This window comes from Microchirus variegatus (genome assembly GCF_963457635.1).
Source record: "Microchirus variegatus genome assembly, chromosome: 11".
NCBI classification, from domain to species: Eukaryota; Metazoa; Chordata; class Actinopteri; order Pleuronectiformes; family Soleidae; genus Microchirus; species Microchirus variegatus.
In genome coordinates, this window is record NC_139812.1 from 28,073,828 (window position 1) to 28,087,591 (window position 13,764).

Consider the following 13,764-nt stretch of genomic DNA (forward strand, 5'->3'; position numbering starts at 1 on the left):
CTTTAAAGTTAAATTTTCACATGTAAAAGTAAATTATCCTGACAAACGCTGTCTTTTACGGTCTACGGTGATTTTATTGGGTCGATAAATGATGATTCGGTAAACAAAAAGTGCTTTTTTAAAGGGGACATAAGAGACAAAATGGCAAAATCTTGGCATTTTGTCTCATTTTGGTGTTTTTAATATTTTGGAATGTAGCGACACAGTCAGAATACAAACAAACATCACTGTCTTCTCTCTGAGGTTCAGCAAACTCTGAGTCAGAGCCGCCGCCGCTAACGCTGTGGCGTTAGTAAAGAAGTAAAGGGGTGAAATAGAAAACACAGGGATAACTTACCCTATAGGTCTGGACACCACCAGCTCCACCTGAGGCTCGGCCTGAGACTCCAGGATGATGTTGTAAACTTCCTTCATGGTCGCGCCGGGTAACAACTTCCCGTTCCACTGCAGAACCTCATCCCCTGGAATCACACGTGCGTTTATGCTTTTTATGTTTGTTCACCGAGGAAGACGTGGAGTGATGGATGAAGATGAACGCCATCTAACCAAAACGCACATTTAGTGTTGATGTTGTTCATTTTACGCGACGTGCTTACAACGGGGTCGTAACCTGTGTTCCCCGGGTCCTATGTTCCCCGATCGGGGCGCAAAAAAGGGTCCGATGCTCACGTTTTTTCCCAAAAAAGGTCCTATGTTCCCCACTTTGTGGAAGCCTGGGTGTGGAGCTCCAGGAAAAAGGGTTAGGGTTAGAGAGTGAGACAGGGAGTTTCCCGGTTTGTTCACGACCGGCAACACCCGGTCACATACAAAGCGGGGAACATAGGACCCGGGGAACATAGGACCCGGGGGAACATAGGACCCGGGGAACATAGGACCCGGGGGAACATAGGACCCGGGGTACATAGGACCCGGGGGAACATAGAACCCGGGGGACATAGGACCCGGGGAACATAGGACCCGGGGGAACATAGGACCCGGGGGAACATAGGACCCGGGGGAACATAGGACCCGGGGTACATAGGACCCGGGGGAACATAGAACCCGGGGGACATAGGACCCGGGGGAACATAGGACCCGGGGAACATAGGACCTGGGGAACATAGGACCTGGGGAACATAGGACCAGGGGGAACATAGGACCCGGGGAACATAGGACCCGGGGGAACATAGAACCCGGGGGACATAGGACCCGGGGGAACATAGGACCCGGGGGAACATAGGACCCGGGGGAACATAGGACCCGGGGAACATAGGACCCGGGGGAACATAGGACCCGGGGGAACATAGAACCCGGGGGACATAGGACCCGGGGGAACATAGGGACCCGGGGGAACATAGGACCCGGGGGAACATAGGACCCGGGGAACATAGGACCCAGGGAACATAAGACCCGGGGGAACATAGGACCCGGGGGAACATAGGACCCGGGGTACATAGGACCCGGGGGAACATAGGACCCGGGGGAACATAGGACCCGGGGGAACATAGGACCCGGGGGAACATAGGACCCGGGGGAACATAGGACCCGGGGGAACATAGGACCCGGGGGAACATAGGACCCGGGGGAACATAGGACCCGGGGGAACATAGGACCCGGGGTACATAGGACCCGGGGGAACATAGGACCCGGGGAACATAGGACCCGGGGGAACATAGGACCCGGGGAACATAGGACCCGGGGGAACATAGAACCCGGGGGACACAGGACCCGGGGGAACATAGGACCCGGGGGAACATAGGACCCCGGGAACATAGGACCCGGGGAACATAGGACCCGGGGAAAACGGGTACTACACTAAAATTCAAAATGCCGAGGTCTTTTAGGTTTCGTTTTTCTGACGTAACTGGCAACCCGTGGTTGCTCGGCAGCTGAGACTCCACTGACTGCAATGATTGGTAGACGGCAGTAGGTGGCGCCACGTGCAAAAAAAACCAACATAATTTCAAAATATTTTTTTTAATGCAAATATTTTGTCTGTACTGTTGTTGTTGGTGAGTTCAGTTTGTTACATGAACATTATTCCTGAGTCTCTGTGACATATTAGGAGGATTTTATGATTTATTACATAATGCACCTTTAAACGTATTATTATTATTATGACGTTTCCCTGTCTTTGTGAGGACCTGTAAACAGTGATATAGATCTACCTGCTCTTAGATGTCCCACCACGTCAGCCAAGCTTCCCTTTTTGACTTTGGTGATGAAGGCACCTAATCTCCCTGACTCTGTTATTCTGCCTCCGACCACCTACAACGAGCAAAAGAGAGATATTAGAATCATTAGAATCATTAGAATCATTAGAATCACGTCACAGACACCAGCGAGTGGGTGATATTTGAGGGTTAACCCCCTCCCTCCCTCCCCCCCCCGACCCGACACTGACCTTCAACCCCAGCAGAGCCCCAGCTTCTTTAGGCATCGCAGCGCTCCTCTTGCTCAGGGTGATTCGGCCGAGCAGATGGTCGCCCTCCTTAGACGGCTGCCAGGTCACAGGATGCTGAGGCCGAAGAGAGGACGAGTCAAGACGAGACAAGACAAGACGAGTCAAGACGAGACAAGACAAGACGAGTCAAGACAAGACACGACACGTCCACATGGACACAATCTTCAAACTTGTTCAAGATACTTGTAAGAGGCATCCACAGTGCCAGTTTTGGGGCAATACAATAAATATTTGTCAAGTTATCGCGTTGACAATCTTGAAAAAGTGCCGGTTTTTGGCTATTTTCCAAGTTACAAGTGCAGCTGTGACCTTGAAAGTAGGTCAAGGTCACCCATCTTTGAACTTGTCCAAGATACTTGTAAAAGGCATGGACAGTGCCAGTTTGACATCAATATGTCGAATATTTGTCAAGTTATCGTGTTGACAAGCTCGTAAAGTGCCGTTTACACATTTCTCACATTTCCCCGCAAAAAAAACCGCTTAAAAATTCATAAAAAAATTTTGGACAAAACGAAAAAAACGCCTGGAGATATTCACCCACTAAACAATCGTGCAAAATGTGAAGGACGTACGCGGACAGGAAGGTATTCATTTTAGTCCGGACGGACGGACGGACGGAATGGTGCGGATGCTAAAACAGCTAAACTCCCACATAAACACATGACAAGTGTACTGTAGATCCACAAGCTATATAAACACCGACGTAGCTTTCATTTTCATGGGAGAAGTTGAATTAAAATTTAACATGAAAAACAGTAAAGGGAGTGGTCAGCAATAGGTGGCCCGAGGACCAAATCTGGGCCCGCCAGCATCAGTATCTGGGCCCGGCTTAAATTAAATCATTTGCTAATCTTCACAAAAATATATTAATCTATTAAAATTATTGCTGGGCACGTTAACGGCGTCAACAGCATCAACGGTTTCCAAGACGAGGGTCCGAAAAAAGACACCGTTTACCAGTTAGCTGCGTTAGCTCCTTTAGCGCCGTTAGCGTTCCTACAGCGCAGCGCTACAAATAACCGGCGTACCTGTGTGCTGCGTACGTGTGCCACTGTTTTTTAAAGTTTAGCGTTATTTTAGAGACTTTTTGAGTAAATGTCCGTAAAATAACTTTTATCACGTGTTCAGGCTCAAAGAAGAAATTCTGAACATTTAAATGATGCACAACAAATATTAACAGTGCGTGTCTCACGCATTATTGTTAGCTTAGACGTTTTGAGACACTTTGGTACAATAAGATACGATGTTTTGACCCAAATATTCAATTTTTTATAAGAAAATTGGCCCTGGAACCACATTTAGTTTGCGTCTTTCATTCCTGTCCTGCAGGCTGAAGGATCCAGATCCTGTTTCGAGGCTATTTTCGAGTTTTTTTTTTTCTCCTTTCACCCCAACCTGTCTTGGCACATTAGTTCTTGCTGAGCCTTGAGATAACGTATGTGTTGTTATATTGAAATAGTGACTTACGTGCCATACGGTGGGGTCATGAGGGTAACACTCCCAGTCACCTGTGAGAGAAGAGACACCATTTCAGACTGTGAGGACGTAAATCCTCTTCTTCTACACACACACACACACACACACACACACACTGTATACACAGCACATACCAGCAGGAGGCCTCTTATACACAGAGTCTGAGCCAAATTTTAGGGTCTCTTCTTCTTCTTCTTCTTCTTCTTCTTCTTCTTCTTCTTCTTCTTCTTCACAGAGGTATTTGTTTACAGTGAGTTCTGGAGTTTATTGAATAATCAGGCCTGAGCAAAAATTAGAACATTTATAACCTCAGCGTCGCAAAAAACTCCACGGAGACACCGAAGGACAGTTAAGACCTTTAAAAAATAAATAAATAAATAAAATCCCTCGTAGATTTAGAGCAGATTAGATGTTGTGGAATTTATTTGCTCCTGAGTTAATGTGGAAAAAAGACAAATGGTAAATGTGGAGTCTGACGATCATTGTGGAGCAAATAAAAACACAGTAGAAGTAAAGTGGAGTCGAATAGATGGAAATTAACAAATAAAATGAATATTTGTTTGCTGTATTTTATCTTTTTTTAGTCGTTGAAATGTAAAAATGATGCCTTAAATAAAAGTAAAATGTAACACCTCCCTAGATATTTTAAAAGGTTATAGTTCATTTTCTAAATGTACCTTTACTTGTAAAGGTTTTCTGCCAAACAACTAGTTTAACTAGTTAAAAACAACATGACAACCGCCACCGTTTAAAAGGTAAATCGCTAAGCTAAACTTTTTACTATTATTAGATAGAATATGTTGATTTTATTTGGTTTAAGTTGGTTTTATTCCAATAATAATTATCACATATTTACCAAAACATAAGTAGCAAACAATTAAAATTCAAATAACGTGAGAAAAACGGGAGAATGTACATGTTTGCGAGCTATATTTGGACTTTTTACGTACTGTTTCATGTGATTTCTGCATGCATACATATTACTACACTCTTAGAAATAAAAGTGCTAAGTAGAACCATATAACGTTCTTCGGCTTGTCCTCATGGGAGAACCCTATTTGGCTTTTTATAAAGGTTCCACCTGGAACCCTTTTAAAACTCTTTATTCAGGAAAGGGGTTTTAAAGGGTTCTCTGGATCAAAATGGTTCTTACTGGAACCATTAGTGTTACCAAGAACCCTTGAAAAACCCTTTCTTCGGGAAAGGTTTTTCAGAAGCAAATGGTTCCAGGTAGAACCTCAGCCATGGTAGAAGAACCATTTTTGAACCCTGATTTCTAAGAGTGTAGACTCTTAGAAATAAAAGTGCTAAGTAGAACCATATAAGGTTCTTCAGCTTGTCCTCATAGGAGAACCCATTTTGGCTCCTGGGAAAACCTTTTCATAAAGGTTCCACCTGGAACCCTTTTAAAACCCTTTATTCAGGAAAGGTGTTTTAAAAGGGTTCTCTGGATCAAAATGGTTCTTACTGGAACCATTAGTGTTACCAAGAACCCTTGAAAAACCATTTCTTTGGGAAAGGAAAGGTTTTTCAGAAGCAAATGGTTCCAGGTAGCACCTCAGCCCTTGTAGAAGAACCCTTTTGGAACTCTTATTTCTAAGAGCGTAGACTCTTAGAAATAAAAGTGCTAAGTAGAACCATATAAGGTTCTTCAGCTTCTCCTTCTTGGAGAAGCCTTTTTGACTCCAGGTAGAGCCTTTTTATAAAGGTTCCACCTGGAACCCTTTTGGAGGGTTCCACCTGGAACCCTTTTAAAACCCTTTATTCAGGAAAGGGTATTTGAAGGGTTCTCTAGATCTAAATGGTTGGTTCTTACTGGAACCATTAGTGTTACCAAGAACCCTTGAAAAACCCTTTCTTTGGGAAAAGGGTTTTTCAGAAGCAAATGGTTCCAGGTAGAACCTCAGCCCTTGGAGATGGACCCTTTTGGAACCCTTATTTCTAAGAGTGTAAAAAGTGAAGCAACAGACGAATAAAGACTAAAAACATTGGGGAAAAAGTGTATTTTTAGTTCCACAAATTAGCAAAAAAAAGCCCAGTTTTGCTGCTAATCCTCAGGCTTAGATGCAGTTGACTGTATGTACAGTATATGTACAGTATATGTACAGTATATGTACAGTATATGTACATATATATGGAGACACTAACAGTCTCTGGTCCTGTGGGACAGTTTGGGCCTCGGGGTTCTGATAGAATGTGTGCAGGATATCAGCGACACTGTTATGACACAGAGTTAAACACAACCAAAACATTCCTGTGGAGCCACGAGACAATGAGGTTAATGAGCTGTGACAACTTATAGTGAGATTATGTCTCAAAGCACGACGACGACGAGAGGCAACCAAAGGTCTCCGGTTTCCAAATTCAAGGGTTTTGAGTGTTGGGTCAGAGAGAGTGTTTATTTTGATGTATTTTCAAGAACCCGCAATGAATTACAGTTGATAGTTTTAATCCAGGAGCAACTAAGCTTGTTAAATGTTTATGTGACATTAGTGGATACAGAACAATAAGTGTAAACTGTACAACTGTATTTACTATGTCATCAAATTTTGGATGACATAGTGACACAGTATAGTATGACGTTTTTATCAAATTTTGGCATTTAAATGTTTTCCCAAAAATGTGGGACGGCATATATGTCATTTTTGTCAAATTTTGGACCACATTTTTTTTGGGGAAAAAAAATATTCAAATTTGGGACGACATAGTATTGTACAATGTTTTTGTCAAATTTTGGACCAAATTAATTTTTGAAAAAAAATATTCAAATTTGGGACGACATAGTATTGTACAACGTTTTTGTCAAATTTTGGACCAAATTTTTTTTTGAAAAAAAATATTTAAATTTGGGAAGACATAGTATTGTACAATTTTTTGTCAAATTTTGGACCAAATTTTTGTCAAATTTTGGACCAAATTTTTTTGGGGGGAAAAAATATTCAAATTTGGGATGACATAGTATTGTACAATGTTTTTGTCAAATTTTGGACCGATATTTTTTTTGAAAAAAAAATATTCAAATTTGGGACGACATAGTATTGTACAACGTTTTTGTCAAATTTTGGACCAAATTTTTTTTTGAAAAAAAATATTCAAATTTGGGACGACATAGTATTGTACAACGTTTTTGTCAAAGTTTGGACCGAAATTTTTTTTTAAAAAAAAATATTCAAATTTGGGACGACATAGTATTGTACAATTTTTTGCCAAATTTTGGACCAAATTTTTTTTGGGGAAAAAAATATTCAAATTTTGGACGACATAGTATTGTACAATGTTTTTGTCAAATTTTGGACCAATATTTTTTTTGAAAAAAAAAAATTCAAATTTGGGACGACATAGTATTGTACAACGTTTTTGTCAAATTTTGGACCAAATTTTTTTTTGAAAAAAAATATTCAAATTTGGGACGACATAGTATTGTACAATGTTTTTGTCAAATTTTGGACCAAATTTTTTTTGGGGAAAAAAAATATTCAAATTTGGGACGACATAGTATTGTACAACGTTTTTGTCAAATTTTGGACCAAATTTTTTTTTGAAAAAAAATATTCAAATTTGGGAAGACATAGTATTGTACAATGTTTTTGTCAAATTTTGGACCAAATTTTTTTTTGGGAAAAAAAATATTCAAATTTGGGACGACATAGTATTGTACAACATTTTTGTCAAATTTTGGACCAAAAATTAAAAAAAAAAAAAAAAAAAGTCAAATTTTGGACGACGTAGTATAGTATGTCGGTTTTGTCAAATTTTGGACGCCATAGTTATTACGAATAAGATTTCTTTCAGTTTTTTTCTTCTTTTTTTTCCCTTTGGCGGCCCTCAGTCCAATGTTGGGTTCCTAAATTGGCCCTCAGGTATCAAAACTTTGAGAACCCCTGCACTAGAGGGAGCGCATTTTTGAGATTGAGGGTTAAGCAAGGAATGGGAATTCACCCCTAGGAACTCCATGTTAGATTTTTGATATCTACCTATCTATGATAGATCAGATAAGGAGGTAAAAAGTGCACTCGCGTGTTTTGCGTCGACTCCTTCGTCGTAAAGATCATAATCACATCTACTGTACTGCGGCCGCACGGTTTGTGTGCACGCGCATGCTTTCCTGCGCTGATCTTACAGTGATTAACATGCCCAGGCGCTCGTTCCCCTGCCAGGAACCGCATCTCGGAGCTGATCGAGAGGGGCCCCGAGACTCGAGCTAAAAAAGGAAGCAGCATCTCACGGCCACAATGGTGTGTTTAAACCCCCCACCCGGCCTGACAGGACACTCTCATAATAAACCTCCACTTTGATCGATGTCACAGCGTCTGGTCTCGGTCCAAAAGCCCGGTGGTTGCTGAGCGCTCGTGCACCCTCTTTCCATCAGATGTGCCCACGCTTTATTGATGTTGGCTTGAGGATAGAGTGATGCCATTATGATATAGCACGAGCGTGGCTACAGTCCCATGCACTGTGCATATTAAAAAAAATAAAAAATTGTCAAGGTTATTGGGTCGGTCTAACTGTAAAACGGCTTAAAAGTGAGGGAACTGTAACGTTAAAGCAGGAATCACTGCACAAAAAAAATATCTTTAAAAAGGCAAAATAACTTTTGTGCCCCTAGAGATTCCATTTTGGTCAAAGGTTGAGCTGGTTTACAAAGCGCTAATGTAATATATCATAATAAATGTATGCTAACTTGGTCTCCAACATCTTAAGGATACGTTTGGCTCTTATTTTTACTGGTAAACAGCCTAATCTGGCTGGAAACTTTGAGTTTATGCTGCTTTGTAAACAGCTCACTCTCTGCACCAAAAACCCGCAGAGAAAATCAGTGATTTTACCGCCACAGCACACAGGAGATGTTCATCCACTGTCGCCCCCTTCAGGAAGTTAAAATATGTCTTTTTTTGCGACTTCTGTGTTTGAAATTCTTTGTTTGCCTTTACCAAAGTGACACAAACGTACGAAGCGAGACATCGATTGACAGCAGCTCGTGCGTCCCTGTGAGCTAAAAAACAACGATTTTCTCTACGGACTTTGGTGCAGGAGGGTGAAAGTGACTGTTTCTTGGTGTTTAAGTGTGAGACAAAGCAGCAAACATATTATTGAAATGGCGTACACTTAATCTGGAGTAGATATTATCAAGTAAACCCTTTGTTCAGTGGCTAAAATCAGTTTTTCTTGGTGTTTCTACTGATGTTTTTGCCAACCTGAACTGTCTCTTTAAGGACATTTATGCCATTGTTATGCACTAAATAACAGTTAATGTCTTGACTGTTGGTGGTCGTCACTCCAGAGAGTTGACCATATCGTACAAACTTAGAAAACAAAGACACAGCAGAGTGAAATAAAGTCAAAAGACGCAGGAGAAGCAGGTTAAATGAGAACAGTCTTACCTCCGCTGATGACTGAACACACACACAGAGTCCGAATGAAGACGACAGAGACGCTCTCTGAACGCTTATACACTCACAGCCCATAATACGAGTGGGAGTGTTCAAACACACACACACACACACACAGGTCTGTGCAGCTGTTCTTTTACAGGACACACAAAAAGACAACCAGTTCCTCAGAAATTAAGTTCTACGAGATTAAGACCAGATTTTGGTCTCCATGAGGAAGAGTGGTCCTCACAAGCACAGTGTTTATGACTGGTCCCCAAAAGGTAACAAATACAAGAACACACACTGTTCAAATATCTTTGAAGAAACTTGATTTTTGTATCAAGTCCTCGTACAGCCCTAGTACTAATAGGCTACGAGGCTAAAGAGCTGCGTGGCGGGTGTGCTCTCTCGGGGGTCTTGGCGGGTAGCCGCTCGCTAGCTAGTCAGCTAGTCAGCTAGTTAGCTAGTTAGCTAGTTAGCTAGTTAGCTAGCTGCTTTCATAAATGGTTACTTATTTTCTGACATTAGTGTTCAAAGCTCAGCGGTCCTTTGGATGTATATCAAACCAACGGCACTGTAACGTGCTTATTTGCGAAGATATACTACAACGAAAATGTTCCTCGGCAGATGTGGCCGCCATCTTCGTTGAAAAATATCAGGCCGGATCGCTGAATTCGCAAAGCATCATGGGTAATTTCATCTTCCACTTCTTTTTAAGCCCGCATCAGAGCTCACTACATTTTGAGGGTTGATTATAAGGAGAAAATCGCATTTCCCCTTGCTCAAAATGTAGGGTTAGGGGGAAAATTGTCGGGTTAGGGGAGGTATTGGGACGGGGCCTTAATGTGTCACTCTCTAACCACTAGCACAGTAAAGGAAAGTGTCATAAAGCAAGCGTTAAGATGGATCAATTCCTCAAAATGTTCCCCTAAAATCTAACTTGCACCGTAGAATCCTGCGTTGATGGATGAAGGAGTGAATGAACGGACAGATGTCACTACGGTCCGCACACCCTCTGAAATTAAACCCCCCCCACCCCTGGAAAGGAAGTGGAAATTGCCTCTCACCTCGCTCGCTGACACTTTCGATCTCGGCGTCCTCGCAGCTGCTGTACTCGGGCGTGGTCCCTCCTTCCTCCTCGGAGCTGCTCACGCTCGTTTGCCTCTTCCCGCCGCCGCCCGGCCCCCGCTTCGACTTGTACGGCCGCGGCGGCGGCGGCCGCAGGGACTCCGACTGGTCGGAGCTGAGCGAGTCGTTGCGCAGCATGCTCTCGGCCTTGTCCCGCTTGGTCCGCTTCACGACGGGTCCCTGGCCGGCGGCGGCGGCGGCGGCGGCGGCGGAACCGGGTCCCGAACCCGTCAGCTCTCTGAGTTCGGAGGGCGGGGCTTGCTCGGAGAGGGTGTGTTCGTGCGGCCCGGCGACCCCACCCACCGTCCTTTGACCGGGCCGAACGCCGTCCCCCGCTACGCCCGCGCCGCGACCCTGCGTGGGCACGGGGTGTCCTCTGCCTCCAGGAGGGACCAGCCCTGCTTGGCAAGGGGCGGCACCGTTGTGGTCTACGTTGTGGTAGCCCCCCCCCTCCTCTGTCCGCCTCAAACTACCGCCTCCAACGATGGGATCGTGCTCCAGAGAGCGTCCCTTCGTGAGTCGCCGGCTCTCCCTGCGCTCCCTGGACTCTCCCCGCAGGTTCCGGTCCATGGACACCTGGGTCTGCAGCTTGGGTTGACCCGGCCGCCGATCTCCCCGACCGGCTCCTCCACCTCCCCGGCCATTTCTCCTAGAAGTCACGGAGCAAATTTAGTTATGTTACGGTCCTTTGGCATTCAGTAACGAATAGGCTGGAGCTCGACCGGTGCAATCCTTTTATTTATCTTCGAGCACCGTGAAACTAAAAGCACACGAAAGGTTTCATTGAAAATTGCACAACGAGTTCAATTCAAACTCCCGCTCCTCTTCCACGTTTGTACAATTTAACACCGCAATTCATTGTTCATTCATTCATTCACTCACATCCGCATACAAAACACACCAAGCATTTACCTCAGTTCGCCTACCGAGGGCGTAAACTTTTACACTCCAACTCGTATCTCTTCATATTCCTTCATTCGGTTCGATTAGTCCAAAACTGGTGGTCACCCATGGCAAAGCTTGCCGTGTTTTGTGTGATGACGCCAATAACCCCTATACTGTTTCCGGGGGTGCATGAAGATACCCCGGAACATGCATGGAAATAACACAGGTACGAGGACACCCGCTGGCCACTTACAAGTTATCTCCCGCGTTACCGCCTGTAAAATACGCTGCCCTTTATGATGTTACGTTTTCTTACGTGTCTCGCGGTGGTTCGCTACGTGACCGGGGGTCGTTCCCGGGTGCGGTCCCGGTCCAGCTGAGTCGGTTGGGTTGGTCTTGGATGGCGGCGGCGGCGGTGGAGTCCGACGGCGCTTGGGAGCGAGACCGGAGCTTCTTATCGCCGGACGTTTGGCACACGGACGGTTCGCTGACGGCCGAGCCGAGGCCACCGGGCTTTCCCGACGGGTTAGTGAACCAGTCGCCGGGCTTGGTGAGGATTTCCTGCTGCTTCCGGCAGTTGTTACACACCCAGATCACCTAGGAAACAACGGGGGAAACAGTTTTAGATTGGATTGGTTTTATTTTCCGATTTGCCAGCGGGCATTTGAAATATATACGTACACAAACTTGGAAAACTTGGATTTGTGAAAATATGATTTGAACTACACTTGTTTCTAAAATTGATATCTATCCTAAATTTGAAAAAGGTGCTGTTATAAAAAACTTTTAGATACAGAGGAACAAACTAATGCTAGTTGCTAATCTAGCATTAGCTCGCTAATCATATGATACAGGTATTATACGCACAAGTTTCACAAAATGTCATGTGATACAAAACTAAACAATGACCTGCTCAACATTAATACAATATTACACGTACACAAACTTGGAGAATACTTTTATGCAACTGAAATACAAGAAATGGAATAGAAATAATTATGTTTTTTAGAGACGGAATTGTGAAAATATGATTTGAACTACTTTTGTTTTTAGATTCTAGATCTAAAATTGGTATCCCTGCTACATTTGAGACCAAATATGTTACCAGAAGTTGTAATGTTACAAAAACTTGTTACTAACCCTACTAATTACTTATGCTACATTACAAAAAAGATTACAAAAGTTACACATTTTTGTAACGTTACAATGTACAAAATCATGTTGATTGATATACAAATAATTAATTGCATCACAAAAACAAACTGTTACAAACTGTTCTCAAATGTTGCAACGTTAATAAAAAACATCTCACAGACAAATCACTTACCGAAAAATGAAATAATTATATCATATAACTATATATTTTTTTTATCTAATTTCAGCTTCAAATTTTTAATTGTCAATATGTTTTTTTTTTAATCATGTGATGCTTTAAAAACATGTAATTTTTTCTGGATACATATGGATGCAAACCATTTATGTAAAAATTTAAATAATAAACTTTTAATATATAATAGGCTGTTTTACCCTGTATTATTATAATATATTATAATACAATAGAATACGAAGTATCTGATATTATAATATCACAACATGTCCGACGAAGACACTTCATCCACGTCATCGTATCAGCAGCAGATGCAGCTTTTATACACAGCTCGTCCCAGAATAGACGCGAGCGTTTCGTCCTCAGAGCATGAACGAGCGCCGCAGTGTGAACACAACGCAGCCGCCGTCAGACGCAGGAAGAGGGGGATGACAGGAAGTAACCAGCGAGAGGATGGAGGGAGGAGAGGATGGAGGGAGGAGAGGAGGTTAGAGTCGCTCCTTCTTCTCCAGTCACCAGGGTTCTCATTACTCCTGAACGCTCCCCGATGACTCTTTAAAGAGAGCTAAAATAAAACACTCTGGCATCGGCCATCGCAAACCACCCCCCACCACCACCATCACCATCATGCACCCCTCCATCTCTCTCCCTCTTCTTCTTCCTCCTGCTCTCCCTCTCTCTCATCATCATCATCATCATCCCCCCTTTTCCTCTCCATTTATCCCTCCTCCAGATTGCTTTTGATTAAAGCTACAAAAGACGGAGAGAGAAACAGCTTTACACCAACGCGGCTATATTTATCCTGCCAAACACTCCGGCACGAACCAGCCGCACACACACACACGCACACACACACACACACACACTGAAGAAACGCTGCCTCGTGTGGGACATTATAACTTTAACCATCTTTCTTCACAAATTAAAAAACGTAAACATGGACAGGTCGTGTGACACAGTGAGGAGAAGACATGAATAAAGCAAAATATGATTAAAAATTATTATTATTATTATTATTATAATTATTAATAAAAGAAGTTGAAAAAATTAACAAACCTAAGTTTGGGGGAAAAAACTGTTTTCAATATCACACGTATACTTAATAATACTATTTATGATGCAAAATTGTATTA

General features: G+C 43.1%; 1 protein-coding gene across 4 annotated transcripts in view; it reads right to left on the reverse strand.

Moving 5' to 3' along the window:
• Positions 1-13,764, reverse strand: part of rims1a (regulating synaptic membrane exocytosis 1a) — a gene marked incomplete at both ends in the record, with an annotated part of 94,133 nt that overhangs the window by 40,907 nt on the left and 39,462 nt on the right. For all 4 annotated transcript variants that reach the window (XM_083897577.1, XM_083897578.1, XM_083897576.1 and 1 more), the window contains 6 exons: positions 338-461; positions 2,148-2,247; positions 2,384-2,497; positions 3,911-3,951; positions 10,359-11,068; positions 11,621-11,901. In XM_083897577.1, coding sequence (XP_083753703.1) covers positions 338-461; positions 2,148-2,247; positions 2,384-2,497; positions 3,911-3,951; positions 10,359-11,068; positions 11,621-11,901 — 1,370 coding nt within the window. The remainder of the gene's footprint in view (positions 1-337; positions 462-2,147; positions 2,248-2,383; positions 2,498-3,910; positions 3,952-10,358; positions 11,069-11,620; positions 11,902-13,764) is intronic.